This window comes from Oncorhynchus nerka, unplaced genomic scaffold, assembly GCF_034236695.1.
Source record: "Oncorhynchus nerka isolate Pitt River unplaced genomic scaffold, Oner_Uvic_2.0 unplaced_scaffold_8___fragment_6___debris, whole genome shotgun sequence".
Classification (NCBI taxonomy): domain Eukaryota; kingdom Metazoa; phylum Chordata; class Actinopteri; order Salmoniformes; family Salmonidae; genus Oncorhynchus; species Oncorhynchus nerka.
In genome coordinates, this window is record NW_027039956.1 from 85,288 (window position 1) to 103,716 (window position 18,429).

The 18,429-nt window shown below is 43.1% G+C and overlaps 1 protein-coding gene across 1 annotated transcript in view; it reads right to left on the reverse strand.

Annotated features, from left to right (window-relative positions):
* Positions 1 to 646: 646 nt before the first annotated feature.
* The window catches only part of LOC115123719 (tensin-3-like), a 33,032-nt gene continuing 15,249 nt past the window's right edge, over positions 647 to 18,429 (reverse strand). Inside the window, exons 2-13 of the mRNA XM_065015584.1 lie at positions 11,054 to 11,213; positions 10,421 to 10,953; positions 8,755 to 8,841; positions 8,393 to 8,524; positions 7,147 to 7,245; positions 6,702 to 6,779; positions 6,465 to 6,542; positions 6,115 to 6,283; positions 5,920 to 5,988; positions 5,721 to 5,750; positions 5,253 to 5,367; positions 647 to 1,774 (exon numbers count right to left, since the gene is read on the reverse strand). Coding sequence (XP_064871656.1) covers positions 1,712 to 1,774; positions 5,253 to 5,367; positions 5,721 to 5,750; positions 5,920 to 5,988; positions 6,115 to 6,283; positions 6,465 to 6,542; positions 6,702 to 6,779; positions 7,147 to 7,245; positions 8,393 to 8,524; positions 8,755 to 8,841; positions 10,421 to 10,953; positions 11,054 to 11,213 — 1,613 coding nt within the window. The 3' untranslated portion in view covers positions 647 to 1,711. The remainder of the gene's footprint in view (positions 1,775 to 5,252; positions 5,368 to 5,720; positions 5,751 to 5,919; positions 5,989 to 6,114; positions 6,284 to 6,464; positions 6,543 to 6,701; positions 6,780 to 7,146; positions 7,246 to 8,392; positions 8,525 to 8,754; positions 8,842 to 10,420; positions 10,954 to 11,053; positions 11,214 to 18,429) is intronic.

An 18,429-nucleotide genomic window follows, 5' to 3' on the forward strand; every position in this document is an offset into this window, starting at 1 on the left:
GCGAAAGTGAAAAAAAATATATATATATAGCTTGCTCTCTCTTGCTTCTCCTTCATTTTTGAATAAATTGATTAGTTCAAAACTGTTCAACTATTGTCTTTCTCTCTCTTTGAGTCAACAACTCACCACATTTTATGCACTGCAGTGCTAGCTAGCTGTAGCTTATGCTTTTAGTACTAGATTCATTTTATGATTCTTTGATTGGATGGACAACATGTCCGTTCATGCTGCAAGCACTCAGAAGTTGTTATAACTACTGTGTAAGTCTACGGAAGGGGGTGAGAACCATGAGCCTTCTAGGTTTTAAATTGAAGTCAATATACCCAGAGGAGGACGGAAACTAGCTGTCCTCCGGCTACACCATGGTGCTACTCTACAGAGTGCTCCTGAGGCTGCAGTAGACCTTCATTGTGTTTTAATCAATTATTTGGTGACATATGAATATATTTGGTATAGTTTTATCTAAAAAGGATTTGTTTTTTTATGTTTCACTTTTTTATTTTTATGAAATGGTCCTCCCAATCCTCTTCTGAGGAGCCTCCACTGACACACATGCACTCACTCACTCACTCACTCACTCACTCACTCACTGCCTCACTCACTCACTCACTCACTCACACACACACACATAAACACAAACACCAAAGGCATCCTACATTTGTTTATTTTCTTGTGATTGATCAGCGCCATCTACTGGAAAAAACACACAAAAGACTATGGCCACACAGAGTGTGGCTGCAGATGAAACCATATATACCATATGACTGCAGATGAAACCATATATGCGTTCATCAATTGTCTGTCCGACAATCGTCAACAGATGATGAAAAAACATTTGCTCAATTCAGAAGTTCTGAACACAACATATTTATATGGCCGTACCCTATATGATGAATGTATATATGTAATACATTAACTGTTGTTTTTTTATTTTCCAAAAATATGTTAGTGAGGATAATGTTACAGTACCAACTATACAACATTCATTTACACATTTTTACAATTGAGTGCCCAAGTTATGCTTTGGGGGCAAAAGTAGGAGACATGGATCACAGAAACATGTGAGTATGAAAAAGTGTTCCCTACCCAGCCCATCAACTCTACAACAGAATGACAAGTAAAAGACTTCGGTTAGCACTAGGCTGCATCCCAACTGCCACCTGATTCCCTATATAGTGCACTACCTCTGACCAGAGGAGCACTACTTCCCACTGGGCACAAACTGTTTTAATCAACATTGTTTCTAATTCATTTCAACAAAATAAATAAATGTGATGAAGTCGACTCAACATGTAAAACTGCTTGGTATTGAACAGATACACCAACGCTCTTTTCTTATCCAACTTTTAACCTGAATCTAATGACACTGTTACAATTAAACGTTAAACTGACATCTGTGTCCAGTGTGTTTAGTGCACTATACAGTATAGGGAATAGGTTGCCATTTGGGATGCAGTGTTCCTCACATACTTACCATGGCTACAACACTCATCTCAAGAGCACACATCACCATGTTGCATGTTTTCATGTCTTCTCAGAGTTATTCTTCTTTCAAACATTATGCGTCATGTTAAATATATTTCCAAATGTTTTAAAACCTATTTAAAGGGACAACAGATATGAGTTTTTGTCTAGGATGGAAGACACAATAATAACACATGTTGGCTGTGGCCAGAAGATCGTCTATTAGGTGTCATCAAACAGAGGTGATTCAACATGTACGTAGAATCACCACGAACTCATTGGAGCAGTTTCTCACAGCAGGAAAAGAATCCTGCAGCAACAGGAAATGTGCATTATTATGTGGATTATAATTAATGCTGCACATTTTTGTAGGGGTTGATACATTTTCAGTTAGGGCAAATCAAGTAGACATGAAAAACTTTAGAAGCCTTTTTAAATCTCGAATACACTACAAGTTTGCAGATCCTACACCTGTGTGATATGGTGCTATTCCCTGGCGGGGTTGAACACTATTACATGTTTTTTTCAATCACTTAGGTGCAATTTTCACAAGCATGTGGAACATTTAGTACAAAACTCAAAACAGATCACCAAAAAGGCAGGTGTTTCAAAATGCAAAAGTACATTTTCAATTGACTAAATACAACACGTAAAATCATAGTCATTTTTCACCAAACTTAATCAGTGTTTCGTCTAGAAATAAATGTTTCACATTGCAATACATGTTCATATAAAGTCATTGCATTTCACAATGCAATGCTCCCATTACCTTTGATATGATTGTCTTCTCATTTGTTAAAATACATTTACCCTTAATTGATCATCTCTTAATGTGGTAAACCTATAGATTCTAAAATGGTTGGGACACCAGGTGTGTGTACTTAATGATCAGGTAGAACAGAAAACCAGCAGGCTCCGGGCCTTGTAGGGTCAGAGTTCAATTCCCCTGCCCTATACAGTAAACATGAATCCAAAATTAAGTTGCTGGGGTCTTTTTGATAGAGGGTGGGGCGGTTACACACATTTACTAAAATTGCATTGGCCATTCTTGTATATCAAACAGAGTTGGAGTCAATTCCAGTCAATTAAAAAAGTCACATGAAACCTAATTCTAATTCCAAATGTTACTGATTGACGAGAATTGGAATTGACCCCAACCCTGGAATCAAACCCACCACTCTGGTATTGCTAGTGCCACACAGGACCCCTACAAATCATAAGTACAATACAATAGTGTAAAATACAATACATAATTACAATACAGGTGGAAGGTGTATGATTGCCATTCCAATGAGCGTGCCACCCTCAGCAGGCCATGCAATGACATCAAACCAGATGTCAGGCTTGGATTCGCTGTGCCAATATTTTTTACCAGGTGTATGAACAACGCGGACATTTACTGCGATGTTGATGAGAAGACAGGCTTGATGAAAACAAGTGCCTAGTAAACGTTGTTGTTTTTTTCATTAATTTCATTCGTTTCATATGATTACAGTACACCTATGAACAATATACATTTCTTTTTTGCATCAATGATTGTGAAAGATGTCTTCAATGATCACACCTCTGATCACACATAACATAGAAATGATGGAAATGTGATTTTATATTTTTGACGGGTACATTTTGATGGGTAGTGAAAGTGTTTTGCCTAATGTGAAAACAGTGTAAAGTACTGTAATTTAAGGGCATTTTTTAAACATGTATCTTGCATTGTTTGCTATTGCATTAGCTGGTTGTTAAAAAAAAACTAAATTGTTGTGTTTGGTGATTAAATCAAAGTTATGATGGTATTTTACAGTAAATGTATATTGTGGATCAATGGTTGTGTGGTGAAAGATGAATGCAAAATAAAAGGTTTTGAATTTAAGACTGGCTGCTTTACAAGTGTTACCAGTTTGGAGTTTTGTACTAAGAAATTAGGAAATTCACCACATGCTTGTGAAAATAACACCAAAGTGATTGAAAGAAACTGTCAGTTGATACTAGTGGCTTACAGGTTGATACTAATGGCTTACAGGTTGATACTAATGGCTTACAGAGGGAAAGTACAGTATACAGTATCTATATGAAAAACTTCTAAAGAAAGTAGTAGCAGTGCATGACTTGGACTGAAGTAGGTGCTGGAACTAATTTTAGGTGCCGGTACTGTTTATATTGGTGTGTTCCGCACCAAGTCAAGCACTGGATTGTAAAGTGTATAGTGTTCTTTGTTGAGAGCCTTTTACTCTACATGGCGGGTAGAGACAGACTACTAATGCTGTGTGATTAGAGGGACAATATCATATAGATTACATTTCAGCAAATACATTTGTTAAAAACATGTCTGAATTAAAAATACATATCATATATGACAGATTACCTCCCTTTACAATGGCATCCTGACTATATATACACAAACAGCAGTGGTGGCTGTTGGGCGGAGATAAAGGAGGACGGGCTCATTGTAATGAAACCATGTGTTTGATGCGTTTGATACCTGTCCATTCCAGCCATTACAATGATCTCTGCCCATCAGCCTCCTCTGATAACAAAAAGTTATATTAATAAAGTTTTTTTTAAAGTCCTCAATGTGCTTCAGGGTAAAGCTTATCCTAGTAACAGATAAAGGATCAGATCAGATTTCCCTTCCCCCAATCCTAACCATTAGTGGGGGAAATGCTAAACTGACCCAAGATCAGTGTCTAGGGGGCAACATCACCCTACAGTACACCTCTGGGGCCTCATGTATAACCATTGCATACATTCACACTAGATGTCTGCGTGACCCATTTCTGAAAAGTATTGGAAATACATGTACAGAAATATTGACATTTATCAATTTGGCGCAGGCACAGTTTTACAACTGTGTGTGAACGAGTATTAAAACTGCCTGAAAACCGCCCTCCATCCACCCTTTAGGGTGACCATAACACCCATTAGTTAAGGTATAATTTGGAACGATTGGCATTAAGCCACAGAATGCAAAACAAGAATTGTTGCTCAATATTTAGTTTATAAATAGATTATTGTGTTTCTATGTCCTGCCTTGGTATAGGCTCTGAGATTAAATACGCAATGATGTCGCGCTCCTATCGCACAGCAATACAGTAACCTAAACCCATATACCCATTTACATAAACTACCAGTCTATTTACTGTGTTGGCATGATGTTTTAATCTTTTGCTGTAATTTATGGTGTATCTGGAAAAGGACTGTCAGTCTGTTTCTGAAAGAGAAAACACCAGCAAATTGCTGTGAACCTGTCAACAGACCGTTACAAACTCCTTACTTTCCAGGTTTAAATACAATATTTCAACCACTAGCAGATGTGCATGTTCTAAAGTTTGCGGGGAGGTGATCACATTCTCACTTCAAGTTTTTATAAATGATCACTTTTGTTGAAAACTGGTACATGCAGATTTTGGGGCAAATTTTGTGTATATGCAATGTCAATAAATGAGGCCCCTGGTGTGTAGCGTAAAGTTGTTGCTACTGTCTTCTGCAGGTAGTATCCCATAATGCAACACATTAGTCCCTTCTCTTCCACATCAGCATTCGAGTGCTGTATGTACCAGCAGGACAAACAATGTATGTGTGTGTGTGTGTGTGTGTGTGTGTGTGTGTGTGTGTGTGTGTGTGTGTGTGTGTGTGTGTGTGTGTGTGTGTGTGTGTGTGTGTGTGTGTGTGTGTGTGCGTGTGTGTGCGTGTGTGTGTGCGTGTGTGTGTGTGCGTGTGTGTGTGCGTGTGTGTGTGTGTGTGTGTGTGTATTTATGCATGTGTTATTTCTTCGGTGAGCCAATCATCACCTTGGAGACAAAGTTTACGATGGCGCTGGCGGGTTGTTCGGGGTCGTGTTCAGCAAACAGGTGACACACGTTCTCCGTCCCATTCATCGACTTCCTCGCCACAAAACCAAAGATCCTGACAGGAGAAACAGCAGAGAAGCTCAGTAAGCCTTCAGCTTCAACCGCCAAACAGAATAATCCACAGTAATATTCACTAGGAACGAAACGGAAACAAATGGGCTGAAGCGCGGAGTGACCTACCTGAATTTGTCTAATAAGAAATTCTAATTTTCATTGCAAAACCTTTTGCTATGTTTCGACATGGTGTGAAGTAATGAAAAAGAGTAGTGATAGAGGGAGTAATAACAGAAGGAGAAATTTGTGAAAAACAATGAGATGGATAGATAAAACGAGAGAGAGAGAGATACAGAAAGAGAGGGAGAAAGCGAGAGAAAGAATTAGAGGAGGTGAAATGAGGGGATGACTTACTTAGCAGAGGAACAGCCATCTCTTGTCCACCTGGTGAGGACAGAATAGGTTCACTTACCATGCATGATTATCAGGAACACACACACACACACACACACACACACACACACACACACACACACACACACACACACACACACACACACACACACACACACACACACACACACACACACACAAAGGAGTGTACAGTACTCACTTGCGTTCCTGTGGGTCAAGAGCACAGAATATGACTGTATTGACAGTGTAGTGTCTCCTGAAGAACAGCCTACAGACAGAGAGAGACAGGCAGTGAGGGTTGATAGTATTGTAGTGTAGGTATACAATATCTGTTGCAATTAGGAGGTTCTTTACATTATGAGTGTGTGCTCATGCATTTGTGTGTATGACTCACTTCCTCTGGTTGTCGGTGAGGGTGATGCCCTGGGCTGAGACTTTGAAGTGGACCACAGTGGAGGTAGAAGGAGGGTCCATGGCCAGAATCAGGCTGGCTGCCTTCTGCACAGCCTGGTACCCTGTTAGAGACTCCAGCTCTACTGAGCCCAGGAACCACACATTACAGGCTGGGGAGTGGAAACACACACACACACGTCATATACAGTAACACACACACAGCCTGCTACCCAGTGAGAGACACACACACACACTGAAACAGAGTCACACTGAAACATGAACACACTGAAACAGAGACACACTGAAACACACACCATGTCAGAGAAGAGGAGAGCTGAGATAAAACAATACCTGCTCCCTGTTTGAGTAGCTCAGCAGCAGAGTTGGTGGCTGACTGTGTTGATGGGTCACTAGTCTCTTCCAGAGGATCTGACAACACAGAAAGAAAAAAGAGTTTGCCGGGAACTTATAAAAACACACACACACACACACACACACACACACACACACACACACACACACACACACACACACACACACACACACACACACACACACACACACACACACACACACACACATTCTTACCTCTGTCGGGGATGATGAGTTTGCAGGGCAGGGCCAAGGGGGTGATGGAATGTTGACAGACCAATGCAGTCAGACTTCCTGTGAGGAACAGGAAACAGACTGTCTCAGATGCTTTCACATACCATCTAGTTATTGTGGATCTATTTAGATGCACTACTCAGTATGTCCACCAGAGGAAGACATTGTATATTATTTCATCAAAACTGAACAAATCCACACATACAGTAAACTTAGGCTGCATTTAAACAGGCAGCCCAATTCTGATATTTTTTCACTAATTGGTCAATCACATTAGATTATTTCACATCAGATCTAACTGGTCAAAATACCAATTACTGAAATATAAGAATTGGGCTTCCTGTCTAAATGCAGCCGTAGTCACACAACACAACACACATACAGTAAACATATGCACACAACACAACACACAGGAATATGTCCTCACCAAAGAAGGGTTCGTTGGGACAGCCCTTAAGCCGTACCCCTTTCTGAGTGCACTCAATCAGGAAGTGCCTCACCAGCTCATTAGACAGGTCCCCTCCCACTGTGGAGACAGGAAGTGACATCATCAGTGAGGGATATCAGACTTAGAGAGGTGTTGAGAAATGGCAAGTTCCCTAGGTACAGATATAGGATCAGCTTCCCTTCCCCCAATCCTAACCTTAACCATTAGTGGAGAAAATACAAAATTGACCCAGGATCATCAACTAGGGGTAACCTAGACCACCCTGGACTGACAGACATATCTCATTTGGAATAAGTCAGAAGTGACACACTATATAACTACAATGGTTAAATGTCACTACTGAGTCGTTCCACCTCAAAAAGCCCAAGAAATAGGATTTCTGATGGATAAATGTGTGTGGCAGAAGCAGAAAGCAGCATCTAGTGGAAAAAACATGGTACTTTCACATCAATTTATGGGGGAAAACTGCAAGCAACTTCAACAGCTAATTTCTCTGAAAAGGAAAAAAAACATCACCAAATTCACTGAGAATACATTACATAGTATGAATTGGGCTTCCGAGTGGCGCGGTGGTCTAAGGCACTGCATCTCAATGCAAGAGCCATCACTACAGTCCTTGGTTCGATTCCAGGCTGTATCACATCCAGCCGTGATTGGGAGTCCCATAGGGTGGTGCACAATTGGTGCAGTCATTGTAAATAAGAGTTTGTTATTAAATTGACTTGCCTAGTTAAATAAAGGTTCAAAGAACCATTACTCCAAGCCGCAGGTTCATCCTACTTATTAAAGATAGAGAACTGATACTGTCTGCTTGGTGGGGGTTCATGCGTGGCTTTTTACCATTTATTTGGATTCCTCGCATCTTAATCATTGTTAAGAAGAGGTTTGGTACAAATCGGATGATGGGTATTATATCAATTGAATATTATATGAATCCTATACATTTAAATGGCCAATTTGGGTTCAATCAATTACCTTCATTTCTAAGAGTTGAAATTGTCTTTCAACAAAATAAGGTTGCCTACAGAAACCAATTCAGAACAATCTGAGATGGTGGGTGTCATGGCTTGCTTGAACTGAATCTAATGAAACCATGTTAGAACTGATCTCTGAGGCCCAAATGGCACCCTATTCCCAAGGCTCTGGTCAAAAGTAGCGTACCGTATACTTCATAGAGAATAGCGGGCCATTTGGGATGCACAGAAATGTAGCCTATGACACCAACCTTTCTTGCTCTGTGTCAGGACAGAGGGAGGGGGTGTGGCCACCTTCATAGCCAATCCGTAGGCTCCGCGGAACGAGTGACTGTCCCTGACGACAAAAGATCCAGGTTCTCTGTCCTTCAGCATAGTGATAGCTAAAGAGCGCCACAGGGGACAAAACACATGTCTCACACAGAAAGTCACAACGCCCATATGTCATTCAGGGCTGCGTGCCAAATGGCCACCCTATTCCCTATATAGTGCACTAATTTGACCAGGGGCCATAGTAGTTGTGCGCTACATAGGAAAAAGGGTGACAACACACACACACTCACTAACACACAGTTCTTGCAGCACACGTGTAATATTAAGAGACAATATTTACCTTGATCTCTGGAGATGTCAGGCTTGTACCAGAACTTGGATGTGTCCTGAACAAACTTCACAGTGTGCTGCTTACTGGCAAACAGGTCTGCAACACAACGCACAGGCAAAGACAACCACTGAGTCTGACTCTCCCGTTCTAGAGATTACAGCACGATGGTACAGTAGATACACATATTTACAGTGAACACTGTGTGCGACAGTATGACTGTGTGTGAAATCAGGCATGCTATTGTCTTTGTATGTACTGTATTTATGGAGTTAACATACAGCACCAGTCAACAGTTTGGACACACCTACTCATTCCAGGGTTTTTCTTTATTTTTACTCTTTTCTACATTGCAGAATAATAGTGAAGACATCAAAACTATGAAATAACACAAATGGAATCATGTAGTAACCAAAAAAGGGTTGAATAAAAACAGTTAAATAAATCTAAATATATTTTACATTTGAGATACTTCAGTAGACACCCAGTTCCTTGATGACAGCTTTGCACATTCTTGGAATTTTCTCAACCAGCTTCATGAGGTAGTCACCTGGAATGCAATTCAATTAACAGGTGTGCCTTGTTAAAAGTTCATTTGTGGAATTAATTTCCTTCTTAATGCGTTCGAGCCAGTTAGTTGTGTTGTGACAAGGTAGGGGTGGTATACAGAAGATAACCCTATTTGGTAAAAGTTTCTTCAAGTGCAGCCGCAAAAACCAGCAAGCGCTATGATGAAACTGGCTCTCATGAGGACTGCCACAGGAAAGGAAGACCCACAGTTACCTCTGCTGCAGAGGATAAGTTCATTAGAGTTAACTGCACCTCAGATTGCAGCCCAAATAAATGCTTCACAGAGTTCAAGTAACAGACACATGTCAACTGTTCAGAGGAGACTGCGTGAATCTTGCCTTCATGGTCAAATTGCTGTAAAGAAACCACTACTAAAGGACACCAATAATAATAAGAGACTTGCTTGGGCCAAGAAACATGAGCAATGGACATTGGTCTGATGAGTCTAAATTAGAAATTTTGGGTTCCAACTGCAGTGTCTTTGTGAGATGCAGAGTAGGTGAACGGATGATCTCTGCATGTGTGGTTCCCACCGTAAAGCACGGAGGAGGTGGTATGATGGTGTGGGGGGGCTTTGCTAGTGACACTGTCTGTGATTTATTTAGAATTCAAGGCACACTTAACCAGCATGGCTACCACAGCATTCTGCAGCGATACGCCATCCCATCTGATTTGCGCTTAGTGGGACTATCAATTGTTTTTCAACAGGACATTGACCCAAAACACACCTCCATGCTGTGTAAGGGCTATTTGACTAAGAAGGAGAGTTATGGAGTGCTGCATCAGATGACCTGGCCTCCGCAATCACCCGACCTCAACCCAATTGAGATGGTTTGGGATGAGATGGACCGCAGATTGAAGGAGAAGCAGCCAACAAGTGCTCAGCATATGTGGGAACTCCTTCAAGACTGTAGGAAAAGCATTCCTCATGAAACTGGTTGAGAGAATGTCTAAACTTTTGACCGGTACTGTATACATGTCTATACTGTGTCTGTTTATAACACAACATGGGGGCCAGCAGAGGGACTGTGTGTGTGTGTGTGTGTGTGTGTGTGTGTGTGTGTGTGTGTGTGTGTGTGTGTGTGTGTGTGTGTGTGTGTGTGTGTACCTGATCCAGGCGAGATGGCTACACCACCAGCGCTGAGTCCTTTGAGATGGTCAGAGGTCATGAGAGGGTCAGGGGTCATAGCTGAGGGGAAGGGGATGCTGAGACTACTTCCACTGTGTGGGCTGGAGAACCCACTGAACGAGGGGGACGTCGACCCGCCCAAGCCTATCCCCGGTACCCTCTTCTCAGGCAGCAGGGGTGGTAGTCCCCCCAGTCTGCCCTCTCCAAGCCCCAGGTCCAGACCCAGGTTCAGGCCTAAATCAAGGCCCCCCAGCCCCTCCACTGCCTTCAACAGGCTGTGCTCCAGTCCCAGACCTCCATTCCCCAGCAGCAGAGAGGCTAAATCCCCCTGGCTCTGGTACCCCTTGCTCCTCTCATCACGGCTCAGGTCCACAGACCCCTCCAGGCCCCTCGGGGCCTCCCAGGGAGAGCTGTGGGCATTGGGGAGGCTGAGGGGTGACAGAGAGGGGGAAGGGGACGGGGAAGACAGGGACGTAGGAGTCCTATCCAGCCACACTGGAGGTGGAGTTTGGCTGAGGAGGAGAGAGGAGGGCAGGGTCAGATACAAACACAGGTGTAGCTACAGTATAGTACACACACACACACATGTTAGAGTGCGATTGCCAGCAGTACCTGTCTGTGTGTGGGAAGGAGCTACCTGACGATACAGAGGGCATGGATCCGAACATTCTCTGACAGGAGGCGGTAGTGACAGACATTTCAGAGCGGAACTGCTGTCCTTCCGACGACACTGGAGTCTGGTTCATACTACTGTCCAGGAAACTCTGGGAATCTGCCGGGAAAACAACAATCTATCCCTTTAAGATGGAGGCGTGGCTTCATTTTTAACATTACAGGTAAGTGCATTAACACAGTATGTAACAGGAGGATTTCTGAACAAGTTTGGTTCCAATTCTTCTCGTACTTTAGAATTGTCCTTTTCTTACACACTGCTCTTTGTTCCTTCTCTATACTGCAGCCGTATGTGTAGAAGGAAAACTAAGGCTACAAACATTAAGATCACTTTATTGGTTAATTATACACAAAGTCCAACCAAAATTTGACTGCCGCTTTTAAAAAAATTAAAAATAATAATTACAATTTTACCCCATTTTCTCCCCAAATTCGTGGTATCCAATTAAGTAATAATAATTAGTAATTACTATCTTGCCAATTCTCACTTCTTTTTGAAATTTTACCCCTTTTTCTCCCCAATTTCGTGGTATCCAATTGTTTAATAAGTAAGTATAAATAAGTAGCTACTATCTTGTCTCATCGCTACAACTCCCATACGGGCTCTTTGAGAGACGAAGGTCGAAAGCCATGCGTCCTCCAAAACACAACCCAACCAAGCCGCACTGCTTCTTAACACAGTGTGCATCCAACCCGGAAGCCAGCCGCACCAATGTGTCGAAGGAAACACCGTGCACCTGGCGACCTGGTCAGCGTGGACTGCGCCCGGCCCGCCACAGGAGTCGCTGGTACGCGGTGAGACAAGGATATCCCAACCGGCAAAACCCTCCCTAACCCGGACGACGCTAGGCCAATTGTGCGTCGCCCCATCACTTCCACTTTTAATCCAACCAAAACATACACACACAGACACACGCACGCACGCACACATACGCACGCACGCACACACACACACACACACGTGCGCACACACGCATGCACACACACGTGCGCACACACGCATGCACACACACACATACACACATACACACGCATACATACCATACATACATACACATGTTTTGGAGAGGTGCAGGTGGGCTGCCACACTGGGCTTCCAGGGAGCTGTTGTTGTGGGGGTTATGTGCCTTGATTAAGGGCAAACAGCAGGCAATGGCATCCAGGACTTGATACCAGCAACCCCCTGGTTGCCGGCTCACTTCCCGCCGTATTTTCCCCCTCAGGCCCGGGATTCAAACTGGCAACCCTTTGGCTTCTGGCTCACCTTCCTAACCACTATGCTACCTGCTTCCCCCTGTCTGTAGGTCTCTCATATACTAGTCAAAGTCTTGCGTTTTAAACAATTCATGTCACCCCCAAACATGAAAACAAGCTGAGAGAGAGAGACAGCGAAAGAGAGAGAGTAATGGGGAAAAGTTTCAGACATCATAAAGACCTTCTTGTATCCACTGCAGCCACACTCTCACCCTCTCATCCTCTTCCATCCGTCTCTCTCTCATCCTCTTCCATTCTGTCTCTCTCTCATCCTCTTCCATTCTGTCTCTCTCTCATCCTCTTCCATCTGTCTCTCTCGCATCCTCTTCCATCTGTCTCTCTCGCATCCTCTTCCATTCTGTCTCTCTCTCATCCTCTTCCATTCTGTCTCTCTCTCATCCTCTTCCATTCTGTCTCTCTCTCATCCTCTTCCATTCTGTCTCTCTCTCATCCTCTTCCATCTGTCTCTCTCTCATCCTCTTCCATTCTGTCTCTCTCTCATCCTCTTCCATTCTGTCTCTCTCTCATCCTCTTCCATCTGTCTCTCTCGCATCCTCGTCCATTCTGTCTCTCTCTCATCCTCTTCCATTCTGTCTCTCTCTCATCCTCTTCCATTCTGTCTCTCTCTCATCCTCTTCCATCTGTATCTCTCTCATCCTCTTCCATTCTGTCTCTCTCTCATCCTCTTCCATCTGTCTCTCTCGCATCCTCTTCCATCTGTCTCTCTCTCATCCTCTTCCATTCTGTCTCTCTCTCATCCTCTTCCATTCTGTCTCTCTCTCATCCTCTTCCATTCTGTCTCTCTCTCATCCTCTTCCATCTGTCTCTCTCTCATCCTCTTCCATTCTGTCTCTCTCTCATCCTCTTCCATTCTGTCTCTCTCTCATCCTCTTCCATCTGTCTCTCTCTCATCCTCTTCCATCTGTCTCTCTCGCATCCTCGTCCATTCTGTCTCTCTCTCATCCTCTTCCATTCTGTCTCTCTCTCATCCTCTTCCATTCTGTCTGTCTCTCATCCTCTTCCATTCTGTCTCTCTCTCATCCTATTCCATTCTGTCTCTCTCTCATCCTCTTCCATCTGTCTCTCTCTCATCCTCTTCCATTCTGTCTCTCTCTCATCCTCTTCCATTCTGTCTCTCTCTCATCCTTTTCCATTCTGTCTCTCTCTCATCCTCTTCCATCTGTCTCTCTCGCATCCTCGTCCATTCTGTCTCTCTCTCATCCTCTTCCATTCTGTCTCTCTCTCATCCTCTTCCATTCTGTCTCTCTCTCATCCTCTTCCATCTGTATCTCTCTCATCCTCTTTCATTCTGTCTCTCTCTCATCCTCTTCCATTCTGTCTCTCTCTCATCCTCTTCCATTCTGTCTCTCTCTCATCCTCTTCCATCTGTCTCTCTCGCATCCTCTTCCATCTGTCTCTCTCTCATCCTCTTCCATTCTGTCTCTCTCTCATCCTCTTCCATTCTGTCTCTCTCTCATCCTCTTCCATTCTGTCTCTCTCTCATCCTCTTCCATCTGTATCTCTCTCATCCTCTTTCATTCTGTCTCTCTCTCATCCTCTTCCATTCTGTCTCTCTCTCATCCTCTTCCATTCTGTCTCTCTCTCGTCCTCTTCCATTCTGTCTCTCTCTCATCCTCTTCCACTCTGTCTCTCTCTCATCCTCTTCCATCTGTCTCTCTCTCATCCTCTTCCATTCTGTTTCTCTCTCATCCTCTTCCACTCTGTCTCTCTCTCATTCTGAAATTCACTCTCCCACTTTCCCCACCTTTTCGCTCTCTCTCTCTCTTTCCCCTCTCTCTTCTCCATTGACTGGAGGCTGAGGAATTTGGATTGAATTAAGTACAGTCCAAAATGATGACACTATTTTCTCACACCAGTGACCCTACCTCTGTATCTAAGCAACACAACATCCATAGCTACAGTTGAAGTCGGAAGTTACATACAATTAGGTTGGAGTCATTAAAACTCGTTTTTCAACCACTCCACAAATTTCTTGTTAACAAACTAGTTTTGGCAAGTCGGTTAGTTATGGCAAGTTGGCTACTTTGTCCATGACACAAGTAATTTTTCCAACAATTGTTTACAGACAGATTATTTCACTTATGATTCACTTTATCACAATTCCAGTGGGTCAGAAGTTTACATACACTAGGTTGACTGTGCCTTTAAACAGCTTGGAATATTCCAGAGAATGAAGTCAAGGTTTTAGAAGCTTCTGATAGGCTAATTGACATCATTTGAGTCAATTGGAGGTGTACCTGTGGATGTACTTCAAGGCCTACCTTCAAACTCAGTGAATCTTTGCTTGACATCATGGGAAAATCAAAAGAAATCAGCCAAAAATGTAGACCTCCACAAGTCTGGTTCATCCTTGGGAGCAATTTCCAAATGCCTGAAGGTACCTTGTTCATCTGTACAAACAATAGTACGCAAGTATAAACACCATGGGACCATGCAGCCGTCATACTGCTCAAGAAGGAGACGCGTGCTGTCTCCTAGAGATGAACGTACTTTGGTGCGAAAAGTGTAAATCAATCCCAGAACAACAGCAAAAATACAAAAGTATCTATATCCACAGTAAAACAAGTCCTATATCGACATAACCTGAAAGGCCGCTCAGCAAGGAAGAAGCCACTGCCCCAAAACTGCCATAAAAAAAGCCAGACTATGGTTTGCAACTGCACATGGGGACAAATATCGTATTTTTTTGAGAAATGTCCTCTGGTCTGATGAAACAAATATAGAACTGTTTGGCCATAATGACCATTGTTATGTTAGGAGGGAAAAGGGGGAGGCTTGCAAGCCGAAGAACACCATCCCAACCGTGAAGCACGGGGGTAGCAGCATCATGTTGTGGGGGTGCTTTGCTGCAGGAGGGTCTGGTGCACTTCACAAAATACTTGGCATCTTGAGGATGGAAAATTAAGTGGATATATTGAAGCAACATCTCAAAACATCAGTCAGGAAGTTAAAGCTTGGTCGCAAATGGGTCTTTCAAATGGACAATGACCCCAAGCATACTTCCAAAGTTGTGGCAAAATGGCTTAAGGACAACAATGTCAAGGTATTGGAGTGGCCATCACAAAGCCCTAACCTCAATCCCATAGAAGATTTGTGAGCAGAACTGAAAAAGCCTGTGTGAGTAAGGAGGCCTACAAACCAGGAGGAATGGGCCAAAATTCACCCAACTGATTGTGGGAAGCTTGTGGAAGGCTACCCAAAACGTTTGACCCAAGTTAAACAATTTAAAGGCAATGCTACCAAATACTAATTGAGTATAGGTTATCTTCTGACCCACTGGGAATGTGATGAAAGAAATAAAAGCTGAAATAAAAAATTCTCTATAGTATTATTCTGACATTTCCTATTCATAAATAAAGTGGTGATCCTAACTGACCTAAGACAGGGAATTTTTATTAGGAGTAAATGTCAGGAATTGTGAAAAACTGAGTTTAAATGTATTTGGCTAAGGTGTATGTAAACTCCGACTTCAACTGTACATACTCCGAGAGCAGCGTAATGAAAATCGTCACACAGAGAACGAGACAAGGAAATGAAAAACACACACACAGACCTCTCCTCTTAACTCTTAGGGGTGGTCTTCCAGACCAGACTAAGCCTGTTTTTTTACTAAAAAGCATGTTCAGTAGAGATTCTCCCTTGAAAGAGTTTGTTAGTCCAGGACTAAGTTTAGTCTGACCGTTAGTCTTTTCTCTACCGTTACTGTTTTCCTGTACTCTTTCCCCTTGTCTAGCTGTTCCTCTCTCTCTGCTGTCCGGCCTTTACAGAGTCTGACACCAGAGGATAAAATCTCCTCAGTTTCAGTCAGGACAAAACCATGTAGAAGCACTTCCAGATGGCAACGAACCATGGGCATGAGTCAAAAACACATTCAGGCAAGCAGACACACACAACTTTCTCTCCCTCTTTCTCTTGCTCTCACTGTCTCCCTCTCAAACATATACTCACACTACGCAGACACGACAGCACAAGCATCCTACTCTTCTCTGTTCTGAAGAGGATTCACAGACTCCCTATTGACCACAGGAATGTGCTCTCGTTCACTGTCCTCCATACACACACCACACACTGAGAGGCCCAGTCTGACAGCTGTTCACTGTGATCACAGACCAGCCTGACGGAATGAAGGAACGAGGGAAGGAGAGAAAGAGAGCGAGTGAGAGAGAGAGTGAGAGAGAAAGAGTGAGACAGAGAGAGATAGTATGAGCGAGAGAGAGAAAGTGAGAGAGAGAGAGCGAGACAGAGAGATAGTATGAGAGAGAGAGAGAGAGAGCGACAGAGATAGAAAGAGACAGAAAGAGAGAGACAGAAAGAGAGGGAGAGACAGAGAGAGAGAGACAGAGAGACAGAGAGAGATAGTATGAGAGAGAGAGAGACAGAGAGACAGAAAGAGAGGGAGAGAGAGAGAGAGACAGAGAGAGATAGTATGAGAGAGAGAGAGAGAGAGAGAGAGAGATAGAGAGACAGAAAGAGAGGGAGAGAGAGAGAGAGACAGAGAGAGATAGTATGAGAGAGAGAGAGAGAGAGAGAGAGAGAGAGAGAGACAGAGACAGAAAGAGACAGAGAAAGAGAGAGACAGAGAGACAGAAAGAGAGGGAGAGACAGAGAAACACAAACTCACCCTACACAAACACACCCTACAGAGCCCCAGGACAGCAGCACAATTAGAGCCAACCAAATCATGAGAAAAGAAAAAGATAATTACTTGACACATTGGAAAGAATTAACAAAAAAACAGAGCAAACTAGAATGCTATTTGGCCCTACACAGAGAGTACACAGCGGCAGAATACCTGACCACTGTGACTGACCCAAAATTAAGGAAAGCTTTGACTATGTACAGACTCAGTGAGCATAGCCTTGCTATTGAGAGAGGCTGCCGTAGGCAGACCTGGCTCTCAAGAGAAGACAGGCTATGTGCTCACTGCCCACAAAATGAGGTGGAAACTGAGCTGCACTTCCTAACCTCCTGCCCAATGTATGACCATATTAGAGAGACATATTTCCCCTCAGATTACACAGATCCACAAAGAATTTGAAAACAAATCCAATTTTGATAAAGTCCCATATCTACTGGGTGAAATTCCACAGTGTGCCATCACAGCAGCGAGATTTGTGACCTGTTGCCACGAGAAAAGGGCAACCAGAGAACACACACCATTGTAAATACAACCCATATTTATGCTTATTTATTTTATCTTGTGTCCTTTAACCATTTGTACATTGTTAAAACACTGTATATATATATATATATAATATGACATTTGTAATGTCTTTATTGTTTTGAAACTTCTGTATGTGTAATGTTTACTGTTAATTTTTATTGTTTATTTCACTTTATATATTATCTATCTCACTTGCTTTGGCAATGTTAACACATGTTTCCCATGCCAATAAAAGCCCTTGAATTGAATTGACAGAGAGACAGAAAGAGAGGGAGAGACAGAGAGACAGAAAGAGAGTGAGAGAGAGAGACAGAAAGAGAGGGAGAGACAGAGAGAGAGAGACAGAGAGAGAGTGAGAGAGAGACAGAGAGAGAGAAAGAGAGGGAGAGACAGAGAGAGAGACAGACAGAGAGAAAGAGAGGGAGAGACAGAGAGAGACAGAGAGAGAGAAAGAGAGACAGAGACAGAGAGAGAGAGAGAGAGAGAGAGAGAGAGAGACAGAGACAGAGAGACAGAGAGAGAGACAGAGAGAGAGAAAGAGAGACAGAGACAGAGAGAGAGACAGAGAGACAGAGAGAGAGAAAGAGAGACAGAGACAGAGAGAGAGAGAGAGAGAGAGAGACAGAGAGACAGAGAGAGACAGAGAGAGACAGAGAGAGAGAAAGAGAGACAGAGACAGAGAGAGAGAGAGAGACAGAGAGACAGAGAGACAGAGAGAGAGACAGAGAGAGAGAAAGAGAGACAGAGAGAGAGAGAGACAGAGAGACAGAGAGACAGAGAGAGAGAGAGAGAGAGTGCGAGCAAAGAGGGATGGATTCAGATCTGTGGAGAGGAGACACAGCACTGCAGAGCCTGGATAGCTCCAGTCAGTAGAGAC